Source organism: Bombina bombina, chromosome 10, assembly GCF_027579735.1.
Source record: "Bombina bombina isolate aBomBom1 chromosome 10, aBomBom1.pri, whole genome shotgun sequence".
Classification (NCBI taxonomy): domain Eukaryota; kingdom Metazoa; phylum Chordata; class Amphibia; order Anura; family Bombinatoridae; genus Bombina; species Bombina bombina.
The window spans coordinates 98739770-98758148 of record NC_069508.1 but is presented as its reverse complement, the minus strand read 5'-3'; the positions used below and the strand labels follow the sequence as shown (position 1 = coordinate 98758148).

Below are 18379 nucleotides of genomic sequence, written 5' to 3'. Positions count from 1 at the left end.
TAAACAAGCGCACTACTATTCCTATCGAGGATAGTTGTGCTTTCAAAGATCCTATGGATAAAAAATTGGAGGGTTTGCTTAAAAAGATTTTTGTACAGCAAGGTTACCTTCTACAACCTATTTCGTGCATTGTTCCTGTCACTACAGCAGCGTGGTTCTGGTTCGAAGAACTAGAAAAGTCGCTCAGTAGAGAGACTCCATAAGAGGAGGTTTTGGACAGAGTTCACGCACTTAAGTTGGCTAACTCTTTTATTTTAGATGCCGCTTTGCAATTAGCTAGATTAGCGGCGAAAAATTCAGGGTTTGCAATTGTGGAGCGCTTTGGCTAAAGTCTTGTTCAGCGGATGTGTCATCCAAGACAAAATTGCTTAACATCCCTTTCAAAGGTAAAACTCTATTTGGACCAGAATTGAAAGAGATTATCTCAGACATCACTTGGGGAAAGGGCCACGCCCTTCCACAAGATAGGCCTTTCAAGGCCAAGAATAAGTCTAATTTTCGTTCCTTTCGCAATTTCAGGAACGGACCGGCCTCTAATTCTGCATCCTCTAAGCAAGAGGGTAATGCCTCACAACCCAAACCAGCCTGGAAACCGATGCAAGGCTGGAACAAGGGTAAGCAGGCCAAGAAGCCTGCTGCTGCTTACAAAACAGCATGAAGGAGTAGCCCCCGATCCGGGACCGGATCTAGTAGGGGGCAGACTCTCTCTCTTTGCTCAGGCTTGGGCAAGAGATGTTCAGGATCCCTGGGCACTAGAAATAGTTTCTCAGGGTTATCTTCTGGAATTCAGGGAACTACCCCCAAGGGGAAGGTTCCACATGTCTCACTTATCCTCAAACCAAATAAAGAGACAGGCGTTCTTACATTGTGTAGAAGACCTGTTAAAGATGGGAGTGATACACCCAGTTCCAATAAAGGAACAAGGAATGGGATTTTACTCAAATCTGTTCGTAGTTCCCAAAAAAGAGGGAACTTTCAGACCAATTTTGGATTTGAAGATCCTAAACAAATTTCTCAGGGTACCATCGTTCAAGATGGAAACCATTTGAACGATTCTACCCACTATCCAGGAAGGTCAATTTATGACTACCGTGGATCTAAAGGATGCGTACCTACATATTCCTATCCACAAAGAACATCATCAGTTCCTAAGGTTCGCCTTTCTAGACAAACATTACCAGTTTGTGGCCCTCCCATTCGGGTTAGCCACTGCTCCAAGGATTTTCACAAAGGTACTAGGGTCCCTTCTAGCGGTTCTAAGACCGAGGGGCATTTCAGTAGTACCATACTTGGACGACATTCTAATACAAGCGTCGTCCCTGTCAAAAGCAAAGGCTCATACAGACATCGTTCTGGCCTTTCTCAGATCACACGGATTGAAGGTGAACATAGAAAAAAGTTCTCTGTCTCCGTCAACAAGAGTTCCCTTCTTGGGAACAATAATAGATTCCTTAGAAATGAGGATTTTTCTGACAGAGGTCAGAAAGTCAAAACTTCTAAGCACTTGTCAAGTTCTTCATTCTGTTCCACGTCCTTCCATAGCGCAGTGCATGGAAGTAGTAGGGTTGATGGTTGCAGCAATGGACATAGTTCCTTTTGCACGAATTCATCTAAGACCATTACAACTGTGCATGCTCAAACAGTGGAATGGGGACTATACAGACTTGTCTCCAATGATTCAAGTAGATCAGAAGACCAGAGATTCACTCCGTTGGTGGCTGACCCTGGACCATCTATCCCAGGGAATGAGCTTCCGCAGACCAGAGTGGGTCATTGTCACGACCGACGCCAGTCTAGTGGGCTGGGGCGTGGTTTGGGAATCCCTGAAAGCTCAGGGACTATGGTCTCGGGAAGAGTCTCTTCTCCCGATAAACATTCTGGAACTAAGAGCGATCTTCAATGCTCTCAGGGCTTGGCCTCAGCTAGCAAAGGCCAGATTCATAAGATTCCAATCAGACAACATGACGACCGTTGCGTATATCAATCATCAGGGGGGAACAAGGAGTTCCCTGGCGATGAAAGAAGTGACCAAAATAATTCAATGGGCGGAGGATCACTCCTGCCACCTATCTGCGATCCACATCCCAGGTGTGGAAAACTGGGAAGCGGATTATCTGAGTCGTCAGACATTCCATCCGGGGGAGTGGGAACTCCACCCGGAGATCTTTGCCCAACTAACTCAATTATGGGGCATTCCAGACATGGATCTGATGGCGTCTCGTCAGAACTTCAAGGTTCCTTGCTACAGGTCCAGATCCAGGGATCCCAAGGCGACTCTAGTAGATGCACTAGTAGCACCTTGGACCTTCAACCTAGCTTATGTATTTCCACCGTTTTCTCTCATTCCCAGGCTGGTAGCCAGGATCAAACAGGAGAGGGCCTCGGTGATCTTGATAGCTCCTGCGTGGCCACGCAGGACTTGGTATGCAGACCTGGTGAATATGTCATCGGTTCCACCATGGAAGCTACCTTTGAGACAGGATCTTCTTGTTCAGGGTCCATTCTATCAAAGCGTGGGTTTTCAGATTCTGTGATAGATACTCTGGTTCAGGCCAGAAAACCGGTAACTAGAAAGATTTACCATAAAATATGGAAAAGATATATCTGTTGATGTGAATCCAAGGATTCCCATGGAATAAGATAAAAATTCCTAAGATTCTCTCCTTTCTACAAGAAGGTTTGGAGAAAGGATTATCTGCAAGTTCTCTAAAGGGACAGATCTCTGCTTTATCTGTCTTACTACACAAAAGACTGGCAGCTGTGCCAGATGTTCAAGCATTTGTTCAGGCTCTGGTTAGGATCAAGCCTGTTTACAGACCTTTGACTCCTCCCTGGAGTCTAAATCTAGTTCTTTCAGTTCTTCAAGGGGTTCCGTTTGAACCTTTACATTCCATAGATATTAAGTTACTATATTGGAAAGTTTTGTTTTTGGTTGCTATTTCTTCTGCTAGAAGAGTTTCAGAGTTATCTGGTCTGCAGTGTTCTCCGCCCTATCTGGTGTTCCATGCAGATAAGGTGGTTTTGCGTACTAAGCCTGGTTTTCTTCCAAAGGTTGTTTCTAACAAGAATATTAACCAGGAGATAGTTGTACCTTCTTTATGTCCGAATCCAGTTTCAAAGAAGGAACGTTTGTTACACAATTTGGACGTAGTCCGTGCTCTAAAATTCTATTTAGAGGCTACAAAAGATTTCAGACAAACATCTTCTTTGTTTGTTGTCTATTCTGGTAAAAGGAGAGGTCAAAAAGCGACTTCTACCTCTCTTTCCTTTTGGCTTAAAAGCATCATCCGATTGGCTTATGAGACTGCCGGACGGCAGCCTCCTGAAAGAATCACAGCTCACTCCACTAGGGCTGTGGCTTCCACATGGGCCTTCAAGAACGAGGCTTCTGTTGACCAGATATGTAAGGCAGCGACTTGGTCTTCACTGCACACTTTTGCCAGATTTTACAAATTTGATACTTTTGCTTCTTCTGAGGCTATTTTTGGGAGAAAGGTTTTGCAAGCCGTGGTCCCTTCCGTTTAGGTAACCTGATTTGCTCCCTCCCTTCATCCGTGTCCTAAAGCTTTGGTATTGGTTCCCACAAGTAAGGATGACGCCGTGGACCGGACACACAAATGTTGGAGAAAACAGAATTTATGCTTACCTGATAAATTACTTTCTCCAACGGTGTGTCCGGTCCACGGCCTGCCCTGGTTTTTTAATCAGGTCTGATGAATTATTTTCTCTAACTACAGTCACCACGGTACCATATGGTTTCTCCTATATTTTTCCTCCTGTCCGTCGGTCGAATGACTGGGGTGGGCGGAGCCTAGGAGGGACTATATGGCCAGCTTTGCTGGGACTCTTTGCCATTTCCTGTTGGGGAAGAGATATTCCCACAAGTAAGGATGACGCCGTGGACCGGACACACCGTTGGAGAAAGTAATTTATCAGGTAAGCATAAATTCTGTTTTTTCATTTTTTAATCCTATTTTATAATTTTTTTTATAGTAAATTATAAGATATGATGAAAATAATGGTATCTTTAGAAAGTCCATTTAATGGCGAGAAAAACGGTATATAATATGTGTGGGTACAGTAAATGAGTAAGAGGAATAATACAGCTAAACACAAACACAGCAGAAATGTAAAAATAGCCTTGGTCCCAAACGGTCAGAAAATGAAAAAGTGCTATGGTTTTTAAGGGGTTAAATTCCCTAATACAGTGGTATTTAGCCACCCTGACTTAGATTTAACCATACAACCCCTTTTCCGAAAAAGTTGGGACAGTATGGAAAATGCAAAAAAAAATAATAAATAAAAGTAGTCATTTGAAAATTCAATTCACCCTGTACTATATTGAAAACACATTAACACATTTGATGTTTTACTTTCTGAATTTAATGTATTTTTGAAAATATACACTCATTTCAAATCTGATGACTGCAACACAATCCAAAAAAGTTGAAACAGTCGACTGTTTACCACTGTGTAACATCGCCTTTTCTTTTAATAACACTTATTAAGCGTTTGGGCACTGAAGACACCAGTTGGTTAAGTTTCGCCAGCAGAATTTTCCCTATTCATCCATTATGCATGTAAGCAGCTGCGCAACTGTACGGGGCCTTCTTTGTCTTCATAATGCACAACACATTCTCAATCTGAGACAGGTCAGGACTGCAGGCAGGCCATGCTAGCACCAACACTCTCTGCTTGCGCAACCATGCGCTTGTAATCTGGGCAGAATGTGGTTTGGCGTTGTCCTGCTGGAAAATGTAGAGACTTCCCTGGAAAAGATGACGTCTGGATGGCAGCATATTTTGCTCCAAAATGTATAGATATCTTTCTGCATTAATGGTGCCCTATCAGATGTACAAGTTACCCATGCCATGGGCGCTGACACCCCCCCCCCATACCATGACAGAATTTGGACTTGACACTGATAACAGCTTGGATGGTCCTTTTCCTCTTTGGCCCGGAGGACACTGGTTGTTTTTTCAAAAAACTATTTGAAATGTTGACTCTGAATTAATAAACTCTATCTGTTTCGTTCACAGCTGAATGCAGAAGAAGGCGGCTGCTTGCGGCATTTGGCTCTTTTAAAAGCCTGATTTCTTCTTATGAAAGTGCAACATACTAAGATGTGGATTTGAACAGATCTTAGTGTGTTGTACTTTCACAAAAAGAAATATGGTTCCAAAAAGAGTTGAAGGCCACGAGCAGGCACCTTCTGCATTTGGCAATAAACAAAACTGCCGAATTAACATGTCCAATATGCACTGTTTGCTAAAGGATATTTTAGAACTTAACGTAGTGTAGCTGGTTTGGATTTCTGCTATTTATTTATTTTTTAAAAGAAAGTAAATCATACATCTTAGAGTAACTAGTTTTCTCTAAAATTCCTGGCCCTGTGGTGTTTAAAAGGATAGTAAACACAATGTTTTCTTTTCTGATTCAGATAGATCATGCAATTTTAAGCAACTTTCTAATTTATTCCTATTATCAATTTTTCTTCATTCACTTGGTATTTTTATTTGAAAAGTAGGAATGTAAACTTAGAAGCCAGCCCCATATTAGGTTCAGCACCTGGGTAGCGCTTTCTGATTGGTGGCTAAATGTAGCCACCAATCAGCAAACGCTATCCAGGGTTTCTGAACCAAAAATGAGCTGACTTCTAAGCTTACATTCCTACTTTTTCAAATAAAGATATAAAGAGAATGAAGAGCAATTGATAATAGGAGTAAATTAGAAAATTGCTTGCTCTATCCAAATCATAAAATAAAAAAAATGGGTTTAGTATCCCTTTAAAGTGAAGTTCAATTTAGATGAATCGGTTCCCGGTTTTTAATAATCCTATTAAAAACAAGGGCACTTTAATTTATCAAAATTGACATTTTACTCATTTTCTTCCAAAACTTACCTTTTAATCCTGACAGCCGCACCAGCGATTCCCCCGGCCGTCGGAAGCCTCTTCATACGTCAGAAATGACAAATCCGGCTTCCTCCAATCACGGCTTTCCCCCCGGGGGATTCATGGCCTGAGGCAACGCCGTGATTGGAGCAAGCCGGATTCATCATTTTGGACCCGCAAAGAGGGCTTGCGACGGGCGGAGGAAGCGCTGCAGCGGTTGTCAGGATTAAAAGGTACGTTTTTTAAAAAAACAAGTGAAATGTCAATTTTGATTAATTAAAGTGCTCTTGTTTTTAATAGGATTATTAAAAACCGGGCACCGATTCACCTAAATTGACCTTCACTTTAAGTTTTAGCTAGTTTCACCCCCCCCCCCCCATTTTAAAATACTGCTTATCCATAACACTGTAAACATTCAAACAAAAGTTATGAATAATAATAATAATAATAATAAATATTATTATTTATTTTGAGGAACAAATACAAGTTCACAAGTTATTACAGGCAATTCTTATGACAATAAATAAAAGTTAAAGGGACACTGAACCCAATTTTTTTTCTTTCGTAATTCAGATAGAGCATGAAATTTTAATCAACCCTCTTATTTACTCCTATTATCAAATTTTCTTTATTCTCTTGGTATCTTTATTTGAAATGCAAGAATGTAAGTTTAGATGCCGGCCCACTTTTGGTGAACAACATGGGTTGTCCTTGCTGATTGGTGGATAAATTCATCCACCAATAAAAAAGTGCTGTCCAGAGTCCTGAACCAAGAAAAAAAAGCTTAGATGCCTTCTTTTTCAAATAAAGATAGCAAAGGAACGAAGAAAAATTGATAATAGGAGTAAATTAGAAAGTTGCTTAAAATTGCAGGCTCTATCTGAATCACAAAAGAAAAAAATTCGGTTCAGTGTCGCTTTAAATATACTTGGCTAAAAAAATTAAATAATAACCTAATTAATGCCTTCATTACATACAAAGTTAGAAGCCAACCTCAAATGTTCAAGTTACATAATTAATTGAAATACGTAAACATAGCTGAACTTTACCCAAAATCATACAATTTATAACGTTATATAGCACATCCACGGAATATACATTCATACGGTTTGCCATTGGTGAATGGTGATTACCCATTATTAACTTTTTTTCTGTGCTTTTATGCAAATTTTAGATTTGAATTGCTTTAGCTGTGGATAAGGTAGCAATTGTTATATTAATGTCATTGACTGTAGTGCATTTGCATTTAAATTAAACTTTTATGATTCAGTGCTATTTCAATCTACTTCTATTATAAAATTTGAAGGAGCAGCAATGCACTACTGAGAGCAAGCTGCTGATTGGTGTCTGCAAAAATATGCTTGTTCTCATTAGCTTAACCAATGTATTCAGCTAGCTCCCAGTAATGCATGCTGCTCCTTCAACAAAGGATACCAAACGAATAAAGCTAATTTTATTATAGACGTAAACTTGAAACATATTTAAAATTGTATCCTTTCTCTGCATCATAAAATCAAAAAATTGGGTTTGATGTCTCTTTAATATATATCAAGTAAAATCTAACACATGCTCAAAGGGATACTAAACCCAGTTTTTTTATTTCATGATTCAGATAGAGCATGTCATTTTAACCCCTTAATGACCACAGCACTTTTCCATTTTCTGTCCGTTTGGGACCAAGGCTATTTTTACATTTTTGCGGTGTTTGTTAGCTTTGTTAGCTGTAATTTTCCTGTTACTCATTTACTGTACCCACACATATTATATACCATTTTTCTCGCCATTAAATGGACTTTCTAAAGATACCATTATTTTCATCATATCTTATAATTTACTATAAAAAAATTATAAAATATGAGGAAAAATTGAAAAAAAATACACTTTTTCTAACTTTGACCCCCAAAATCTGTTACATATCTACAACCACCAAAAAACACCTATGCTAAATAGTTTCTAAATTTTGTCCTGAGTTTAGAAATACCCAATGTTTACATGTTCTTTGCTTTTTTTGCAAGTTATAGGGCCATAAATACAAGTAGCACTTTGCTATTTCCAAAACTTTTTTTTTTCAAAATTAGCGCTAGTTACATTAGAACACTGATATCTGTCCGTAATCTCTGAATATCCATTGACATGTATATAATCTTTTTTAGAAGACATCCCAAAGTATTGATCTAGGCCCATTTTGGTATATTTCATGCCACCATTTCACCGCCAAATGCGATCAAATAAAAAAAATTGTTCACTTTTTCACAATTTTTTTCACAAACTTTAGGTCTCTCACTGAAATTATTTACAAACAGCTTGTGCAATTATGGCACAAATGGTTGTAAATTCTTCTCTGGGATCCCCTTTGTTCAGAAATAGCAGACTTATATGGCTTTGGTGTTGCTTTTTAGTAATTAGAATGCCACTAAATGCCACTGCGCACCACACGTGTATTATGCCCAGCAGTGAAGGGGTTAATTAGGGAGCATGTAGGGAGCTTTTTGGGGTAATTTTAGCTTTAGTGTAGTGTAGTAGACAACCCCAAGTATTGATCTAGGCCCATTTTGGTATATTTTATGCCACCATTTCACCGCCAAATGCGATCAAATAAAAAAAACGTAAAATTTTTCACAATTTTAGGTTTCTCACTGAAATCATTTACAAACAGCTTGTGCAGTTATGGCACAAATGGTTGTAAATGCTTCTCTGGGATCCCCTTTGTTCAGAAATAGCAGACATATATGGCTTTGGCGTTGCTTTTTGGTATTTAGAAGGCCGCTAAATGCCGCTGCGCATCACACGTGTATTATGGCTAGCAGTGAAGGGGTTAATTAGGTAGCTTGTAGGGAGCTTGCAGGGTTAATATCACATTTAGTGTAGAGCTCAGCCTCCCACCTGAAACATCAGACCCCCTGATCCCTCCCAAACAGCTCTCTTCCCTCCCCCACCCCACAATTGTCCCCGCCATCTTAAGTACTGGCAGAAAGTCTGGCAGTACTAAAATAAAAGCTATATTTGTGTGTTTTTTAAGAAAGCATATTTACATATGCTATTATGCTGCTGTGTACTATCCCCCTTAGCCCCCAACCTCACTGATCCCCCCCCCCCCAAACAGCTCTCTAACCCTCCCACTCTAACTTAATCTGCGCCATCTTGGGTACTGGCAGCTGTCTGCCAGTACCCAGTTTAGAAGAAAACATGTGTTTTTTTAATTTTTATTAAGATTTTCTGTAGTGTAGCTTCCCCCCACACAAAACCAACCCCCCACCCCTCCACGATCTCTTTTTGTGCTATTGATTTTATTTTGATTTTGCAAGATTTGGGCAATTTTTTAATAAAAATGTTTTCCGTAGTGTATCGGTCCCCACCCGCTCCTGCCCCGTGCACGCGCCCGCCCGCCACCCTCCGTGCACGCGCGCGCTCCCGTGCGCGCCCCCTAACAGTCCCGCCCCCCTTGACGTCAGAGGGCACACCGATGGCCGCCCACCCGCCTCCCAAGTCGGCTCCCACCCACCAACGATACCGGCCATCGATGTCCGGTGCAGAGAGGGCCACAGAGTGGCTCTCTCTGCATCGGATGGCCATGTAAGGTTATTGCAGGATGCCTCCATATCGAGGCATCACTGCAATAACCGGAAAGCAGCTGGAAGCGAGCAGGATCGCTTCCAGCTGCTTTCCACACCGAGGACGTGCAGGGTACGTCCTCAGGCGTTAACTGCCTTATTTTTTGAGGACGTACCCTGCACGTCCTCGGTCATTAAGGGGTTAAGCAACTTTCCAATTTACTCCTATTATCAATTGTTCTTTGTTCTCTTGCTATCTTTATTTGAAAAAGCAGGAATCTAAGCTAAAGAGCTGGCCCATTTTTGGTTTAGCACCTGGTTTGCGCTTGCTGATTGGCGGCTAAATGCTCCTTAGCTTAGATTCCTGCTTTTTCAAATAAAGATAGCAAGAGAATGAAGAAACATTGATAAAAGGAGTAAATTAGAAAGTTGCATGTTCTATCTGAATCATGAAAGAAAAAATTGTGAGTTTATTATACCTTTAATGAATTATTTTATGCTTGGATATAATATCTAACATATTTTTATGTTTCTTTATGGCTCTGAAAGGCAGGGTATGTGATGTGCCCTAAAATGCATTCTGAATCTTAAGAAATTAAGTGTTGGAATATTAGTAATATTGTCAAGTGCTGTACTAAGTTAGCTATAAGTATTGCCATGTGAAAGGATTAATTGATTCACATTGCCAGTCAATACCTTTTGTAATGTTCAATATTTTTCTTTCTTCCAGGGCTTGTGTATCATCTTTCACGTAGCATTGGCTCTTTTAAAGGTAAGTTACCTAAATGGCTACTCTGTCCATGACCTGAATATTGTAGGGCAGTGAAGTCTAACCTTGGTACCCCCTGATGTTTCGGAACTACATTTCCCATGATCATCAACTAGACTGCAGAAGTGCCTAAGCATCATGGGAAATGTAGTTCCAAAACATATGGGGTGCCAATGTTAGCCATTACTGTTTAGGGTGTTTAATTTGTTGAAGGCTGATCATCTCATTAATGAAGTAGGCAATATTGTCCTAAGAAGAAGAGTTGCTGTCATTTGCTTATGAACTCTATAGTGCCTACATTAGTAGAGGCCTAGAGGGAGGTGAGAGAATGGGAGATGGATGGTAGTGAAATTAAAATTAAAAGAGAATGTAATGACGATAGAAGTAGGAATGACAATGATCTGAAAATAAAGAACCAGAAAACATAAGGTAATTTGAGAAAGGAGTGTAGAGGGAGAGTGTTATATACTTTCATCTTTGTTACCCATGCTCTCTGAAGTTCTATGTCTGGAGCATGAACAGAATCCAATAATACCCTCAATTTTATCTAATACCGGAATAAATATGCATCTATAGATCATTTCACATTTATGTATCATGTTTACTAAATATGATAAAAAGTGTATATCTCAGGGAAGAATTTGCATAAATACCACAAGGCAGAGTGAAACTGTCTCTGCCCAAAATATTAGGAATACATGTAGAAGCCTGAAAAAAATGTAAGAAAGCTATTACAGGTACAACGCCCTTTATCCAAGCTGATTGGGGACAGAAAAGTATTGGATTTCGTAACATTTGTATATTTGCATCTGTAAAATGGGAAAGCATAGAAAGGGGATGGGACCAAGTGTAATCAACAACATCTTATGTAATTTAGACAATATATAAAGATCATAATGCAGCTTATATGTGCAACCTCAATGTAGATTTATAGAATTTTTTCATAAGGTGGTGAGAGTCCATGATCTTATTCTTGGGATTTAACTCCTGGCCACTAGAAGGAGACAAAGATTCCCAGCACTTTGTCCTTCCCACCTCACTGGTATGCCAGTCTTTATCTTTGACTCCCCAGAAGGTGATGAATTGAGGTTCTCCAGATTCTTTGTTGAGAGGTATCCTCAGACTGATTTGAGGCCCTACTGATAGACAGAGGGGAGATTGGAGTATTGGTAAGGACATAACTAATCCTAGTTAAGCCTGCCACAGATGTTGCAGGGACCAGTCCCTTCGTATCTTTCTAATGGGTTGTCAATACAGGGAGTGCAGAATTATTAGGCAAGTTGTATTTTTGAGGATTAATTTTATTATTGAACAACAACCATGTTCTCAATGAACCCAAAAAACTCATTAATATCAAAGCTGAATAGTTTTGGAAGTAGTTTTTAGTTTGTTTCTCTTGTTAAGTGTATCCAGTCCACGGATCATCCATTACTTATGGGATATTAACTCCTCCCCAACAGGAAGTGCAAGAGGATTCACCCAGCAGAGCTGCTATATAGCTCCTCCCCTAACTGCCATTCCCAGTCATTCTCTTGCACCCAACGAATAGATAGGATGTGTGAGAGGACTGTGGTGATTATACTTAGTTTCATACCTTCAATCAAAAGTTTGTTATTTTATAATAGCACCGGAGTGTGTTATTCCTTCTCTGGTAGAATTTGAAGAAGAATCTACCTGAGTTTTTTCTATGATTTTAGCCGGAGTAGTTAAGATCATATTGCTGTTTCTCGGCCATCTGAGGAGAGGTAAACTTCAGATCAGGGGACAGCGGGCAGATTAATCTGCAAAGAGGTATGTAGCAGCTTATTATTTTCTGACAATGGAATTGATGAGAAAATTCTGCCATACCGATATAATGTAAACTCAGCCTTAAATGCAGTAGCAGCAACTGGTATCAGGCTGTCATGTATGTATATTTTACACTTCAGTATTCTGGGGAATGGCACTTCACTGGAATTATACTGTATGCATAAAACTTTAGCCTAATTTGCAGGGACTAGCAACAGGCTTTTTAATAACACTCAATTTATTAATGTTAAACTTTTTTGCTGGCATGTAAAATCGTTTAATTTTCTGAGGTACTGGGTGAAAAAATGTTTTGGGCACTATTTTTTTCCACTTGGCAGTCGTTTTATTTAATTTATGACAGTTTACTGATCTCTCTCACTGTTAGCTATCAGGGTTAGTTATCCTTTGCTAAAATTGTGTTTTTTACAAAGATTTGATGCTATAACTTTTCAGTTTATTAATTTTCAACTGTCATAACTTTTTTCTGTGCTTCTTATAGGCACAGTACGTTTTCATATTATAGTAAATTACTTGAAAAGTATTTCCAAGTTGCTAGTTTATTTGCTAGTGTGTTAAACATGTCTGATTCAGAGGAAGATATCTGTGCTATATGTGCTAAAGCCAAAGTGGAGCCCAATAGAAATTTATGTACTAACTGTATTGATGCTACTTTAAATAAAAGTCAATCTGTACAAATTGAACATATTTCACCAAACAACGAGGGGAGAGTTATGCCGACTAACTCGCCTCACGTGTCAGTACCTGCATCTCCCGCTCGGGAGGTGCGTGATATTGTAGCGCCGAGTACATCTGGGCGGCCATTACAAATCACATTACAGGATATGGCTACTGTTATGACTGAAGTTTTGGCTAAATTACCAGAACTAAGAGGTAAGCGTGATCACTCTGGGGTGAGAACAGAGTGCGCTGATAATATTAGGGCCATGTCAGACACTGCGTCACAATTTGCAGAACATGAGGACGGAGAGCTTCATTCTGCGGGTGACGGTTCTGATCCAAACAAACTGGATTCAGATATTTCAAATTTAAATTTAAGCTGGAAAACCCTCCGTGTATTACTAGGGGAGGTGTTAGCGGCTCTGAATGATTGTAACACAGTTGCAATACCAGAGAAAATGTGTAGGTTGGATAAATATTTTGCGGTACCGGCGAGTACTGACGTTTTTCCTATACCTAAGAGACTTACTGAAATTGTTAATAAGGAGTGGGATAGACCCGGTGTGCCGTTCTCACCCCCTCCGATATTTAGAAAGATGTTTCCAATAGACGCCACCACACGGGACTTATGGCAAACGGTCCCTGAGGTGGAGGGAGCAGTTTCTACTTTAGCTAAGCGTACCACTTTCCCGGTGGAGGATAGCTGTGCCTTTTCAGATCCAATGGATAAAAAGTTAGAGGGTTACCTTAAGAAAATGTTTGTTCAACAAGGTTTTATATTGCAACCTCTTGCATGCATTGCGCCTGTCACGGCTGCAGCAGCATTTTGGTTTGAGTCTCTGGAAGAGACACTTGAATCAGCTCCATTAGATGAGATTACACACAAGCTTAAAGCCCTTAAGTTAGCTAACTCATTTATTTCAGATGCCGTAGTACATTTAACTAAACTTACGGCTAAGAATTCCGGATTCGCCATTCAGGCACGCAGAGCACTGTGGCTAAAATCCTGGTCAGCTGACGTTACTTCTAAATCTAAATTGCTTAATATACCTTTCAAAGGGCAGACCTTATTCGGGCCCGGGTTGAAAGAAATTATCGCTGACATTACAGGAGGTAAAGGCCATGCCCTGCCTCAAGACAGAGCCAAACCTAAGGCTAGACAGTCTAATTTTCGTTCCTTTCGTAATTTCAAAGCAGGAGCAGCATCAACTTCCTCTGCACCAAAACAGGAAGGAGCTGTTGCTCGCTACAGACAAGGCTGGAGACCTAACCAGTCCTGGAACAAGGGCAAGCAGGCCAGGAAACCTGCTGCTGCCCCTAAGACAGCATGAATCGAGGGCCCCCGATCCGGGAACGGATCTAGTGGGGGCAGACTTTCTCTCTTCGCCCAGGCTTGGGCAAGAGATGTCCAGGATCCCTGGGCGTTAGAGATCATATCTCAGGGATACCTTCTAGACTTCAAATTCTCTCCCCCAAGAGGGAGATTTCATCTGTCAAGGTTGTTAACAAACCAAATAAAGAAAGAGGCGTTTCTACGCTGCGTACAAGATCTTTTATTAATGGGAGTGATCCATCCGGTTCCGCGGTCGGAACAAGGACAAGGGTTTTACTCAAATCTGTTTGTGGTTCCCAAAAAAGAGGGAACTTTCAGGCCAATCTTGGATTTAAAGATCCTAAACAAATTCCTAAGAGTTCCATCGTTCAAAATGGAAACTATTCGGACAATTTTACCAATGATCCAAAAGGGTCAGTACATGACCACAGTGGATTTAAAGGATGCTTACCTTCACATACCGATTCACAAAGATCTTTACCGGTATCTAAGGTTTGCCTTTCTAGACAGGCATTACCAGTTTGTAGCTCTTCCATTCGGATTGGCTACGGCTCCGAGAATCTTCACAAAGGTTCTGGGTGCTCTTCTGGCGGTACTAAGACCGCGAGGAATTGCGGTAGCTCCGTACCTAGACGACATTCTGATACAAGCTTCAAGCTTTCAAACTGCCAAGTCTCATACAGAGTTAGTACTGGTATTTCTAAGGTCGCATGGATGGAAGGTGAACGAAAAGAAGAGTTCTCTCTTTCCACTCACAAGAGTTCCCTTCTTGGGGACTCTTATAGATTCTGTAGAAATGAAGATTTACCTGACAGAAGACAGGTTAACAAAGCTTCAAAATGCATGCCGTGTCCTTCATTCCATTCAACACCCATCAGTAGCTCAATGCATGGAGGTGATCGGCTTAATGGTAGCAGCAATGGACATAGTACCCTTTGCACGCCTACATCTCAGACCGCTGCAATTGTGCATGCTAAGTCAGTGGAATGGGGATTACTCAGACTTGTCCCCTACTCTGAATCTGGATCAAGAGACCAGAAATTCTCTTCTATGGTGGCTTTCTCGGCCACATCTGTCCAGGGGGATGCCATTCAGCAGGCCGGACTGGACAATTGTAACAACAGACGCCAGCCTACTAGGTTGGGGCGCTGTCTGGAATTCTCTGAAGGCTCAGGGACAATGGAATCAGGAGGAGAGTCTCCTACCAATAAACATTCTGGAATTGAGAGCAGTTCTCAATGCCCTTCTGGCTTGGCCCCAGTTAACAACTCGGGGGTTCATCAGGTTTCAGTCGGACAACATCACGACTGTAGCTTACATCAACCATCAGGGAGGGACAAGAAGCTCCCTAGCAATGATGGAAGTATCATAGATAATTCGCTGGGCAGAGTCTCACTCTTGCCACCTGTCAGCAATCCACATCCCGGGAGTGGAGAACTGGGAGGCGGACTTCTTAAGTCGTCAGACTTTTCATCCGGGGGAGTGGGAACTTCATCCGGAGGTCTTTGCCCAAATACTTCGACGTTGGGGCAAACCAGAGATAGATCTCATGGCGTCTCGACAGAACGCCAAGCTTCCTCGTTACGGGTCCAGATCCAGGGATCCGGGAGCGGTTCTGATAGATGCTTTGACAGCACCTTGGAACTTCGGGATGGCTTATGTTTTTCCACCCTTCCCGATGCTTCCTCGATTGATTGCCAGAATCAAACAGGAGAGAGCATCAGTGATTCTAATAGCGCCTGCATGGCCACGCAGGACTTGGTATGCAGATCTAGTGGACATGTCATCCTGTCCACCTTGGTCGCTACCTCTGAAACAGGACCTTCTGATCCAGGGTCCCTTCAAACATCAAAATCTAATTTCTCTGAAGCTGACTGCTTGGAAATTGAACGCTTGATTTTATCAAAACGTGGTTTTTCTGAGTCAGTTATTGATACCTTAATACAGGCTAGGAAGCCTGTTACCAGAAAGATTTACCATAAGATATGGCGCAAATTCTTATATTGGTGCGAATCCAAGAGTTACTCATGGAGTAAGGTTAGGATTCCGAGGATATTGTCTTTTCTACAAGAAGGTTTAGAAAAGGGTTTATCCGCTAGTTCCTTAAAGGGACAGATTTCAGCTCTGTCCATTCTTTTACACAAACGTCTGTCAGAAGTTCCGGACGTTCAAGCTTTTTGTCAGGCTTTAGCTAGGATCAAGTCTGTGTTTAAAACTGTTGCTCCACCATGGAGTTTGAACTTAGTTCTTAATGTTTTACAGGGGGTTCCGTTTGAACCCCTTCATTCCATTGATATCAAGTTGTTATCTTGGAAAGTTCTGTTTTTAATGGCGATTTCCTCGGCTCGAAGAGTCTCTGAGTTATCTGCCTTACATTGTGATTCTCCTTATCTGATTTTTCATTCAGACAAGGTAGTTCTGCGTACTAAACCTGGGTTCCTACCTAAGGTGGTCACTAACAGGAATATCAATCAAGAGATTGTGGTTCCATCTTTGTGTCCTAATCCTTCTTCGAAAAAGGAACGTCTGCTACACAATCTAGATGTAGTCCGTGCCCTGAAATTTTATCTACAGGCAACTAAGGATTTTCGACAAACGTCTTCCCTGTTTGTCGTTTATTCTGGTCAGAGGAGAGGTCAAAAAGCTTCGGCTACCTCTCTCTCCTTTTGGCTTCGTAGCATAATACGGTTAGCCTATGAGACTGCTGGACAGCAGCCTCCTGAAAGAATTACAGCACACTCTACTAGAGCTGTGGCTTCCACTTGGGCCTTTAAGAATGAGGCTTCTATTGAACAGACTTGCAAGGCTGCAACTTGGTCTTCTCTTCATACTTTTTCCAAATTTTACAAATTTGACACTTTTGCTTCTTCGGAGGCTGTTTTTGGGAGAAAGGTTCTTCAGGCAGTGGTTCCTTCCGTATAAAGAGCCTGCCTGTCCCTCCCGTCATCCGTGTACTTTAGCTTTGGTATTGGTATCCCATAAGTAATGGATGATCCGTGGACTGGATACACTTAACAAGAGAAAACATAATTTATGCTTACCTGATAAATTTATTTCTCTTGTGGTGTATCCAGTCCACGGCCCGCCCTGTCACTTTAAGGCAGGTAATTTTTCCATTAAACTACAGTCACCACTGCACCCTATGGTTTTCCTTTCCTGCATGTTTTCGGTCGAATGACTGGTAATGGCAGTTAGGGGAGGAGCTATATAGCAGCTCTGCTGGGTGAATCCTCTTGCACTTCCTGTTGGGGAGGAGTTAATATCCCATAAGTAATGGATGATCCGTGGACTGGATACACACAAGAGAAATAAATTTATCAGGTAAGCATAAATTATGTTTTTTAGTTATAGCTATTTTAGGGGGATATCTGTGTGTGCAGGTGACTATTACTGTGCATAATTATTAGGCAACTTAACAAAAAACAAATATATACCCATTTCAATTATTTATTTTTACCAGTGAAACCAATATAACATCTCAACATTCACAAATATACATTTCTGACATTCAAAAACAAAACAAAAACAAATCAGTGACCAATATAGCCACCTTTCTTAGCAAGGACACTCAAAAGCCTGCCATCCATGGATTCTGTCAGTGTTTTGATCTGTTCACCATCAACATTGCGTGCAGCAGCAACCACAGCCTCCCAGACACTGTTTAGAGAGGTGTACTGTTTTTCCTCCTTGTAAATCTCACATTTGATGATGGACCACAGGTTCTCAATGGGGTTCAGATCAGGTGAACAAGGAGGCCATGTCATTAGATTTTCTTCTTTTATACCCTTTCTTGCCAGCCACGCTGTGGAGTACTTGGACGCGTGTGATGGAGCATTGTCCTGCATGAAAATCATGTTTTTCTTGAAGGATGCAGACTTCTTCCTGTACCACTGCTTGAAGAAGGTGTCTTCCAGAAACTGGCAGTAGGACTGGGAGTTGAGCTTGACTCCATCCTCAACCCGAAAAGGCCCCACAAGCTCATCTTTGATGATACCAGCCCAAACCAGTACTCCACCTCCACCTTGCTGGCGTCTGAGTCGGACTGGAGCTCTCTGCCCTTTACCAATCCAGCCACGGGCCCATCCATCCGGCCCATCAAGACTCACTCTCATTTCATCAGTCCATAAAACCTTAGAAAAATCAGTCTTGAGATATTTCTTGGCCCAGTCTTGATGTTTCAGCTTGTGTGTCTTGTTCAGTGGTGGTCGTCTTTCAGCCTTTCTTACCTTGGCCATGTCTCTGAGTATTGCACACCTTGTGCTTTTGGGCACTCCAGTGATGTTGCAGCTCTGAAATATGGCCAAACTGGTGGCAAGTGGCATCTTGGCAGCTGCACGCTTGACTTTTCTCAGTTCATGGGCAGTTAT

At 41.3% G+C, this 18379-nt stretch overlaps 1 protein-coding gene across 1 annotated transcript in view; it reads left to right on the top strand.

The window, feature by feature from the left end:
- Positions 1-18379, top strand: part of RABGAP1L (RAB GTPase activating protein 1 like) — a 1244335-nt gene that overhangs the window by 1057884 nt on the left and 168072 nt on the right. The window contains exon 18 of the mRNA XM_053693261.1: positions 10175-10216. Within this exon, the coding sequence (XP_053549236.1) occupies positions 10175-10216 (42 nt within the window). The remainder of the gene's footprint in view (positions 1-10174; positions 10217-18379) is intronic.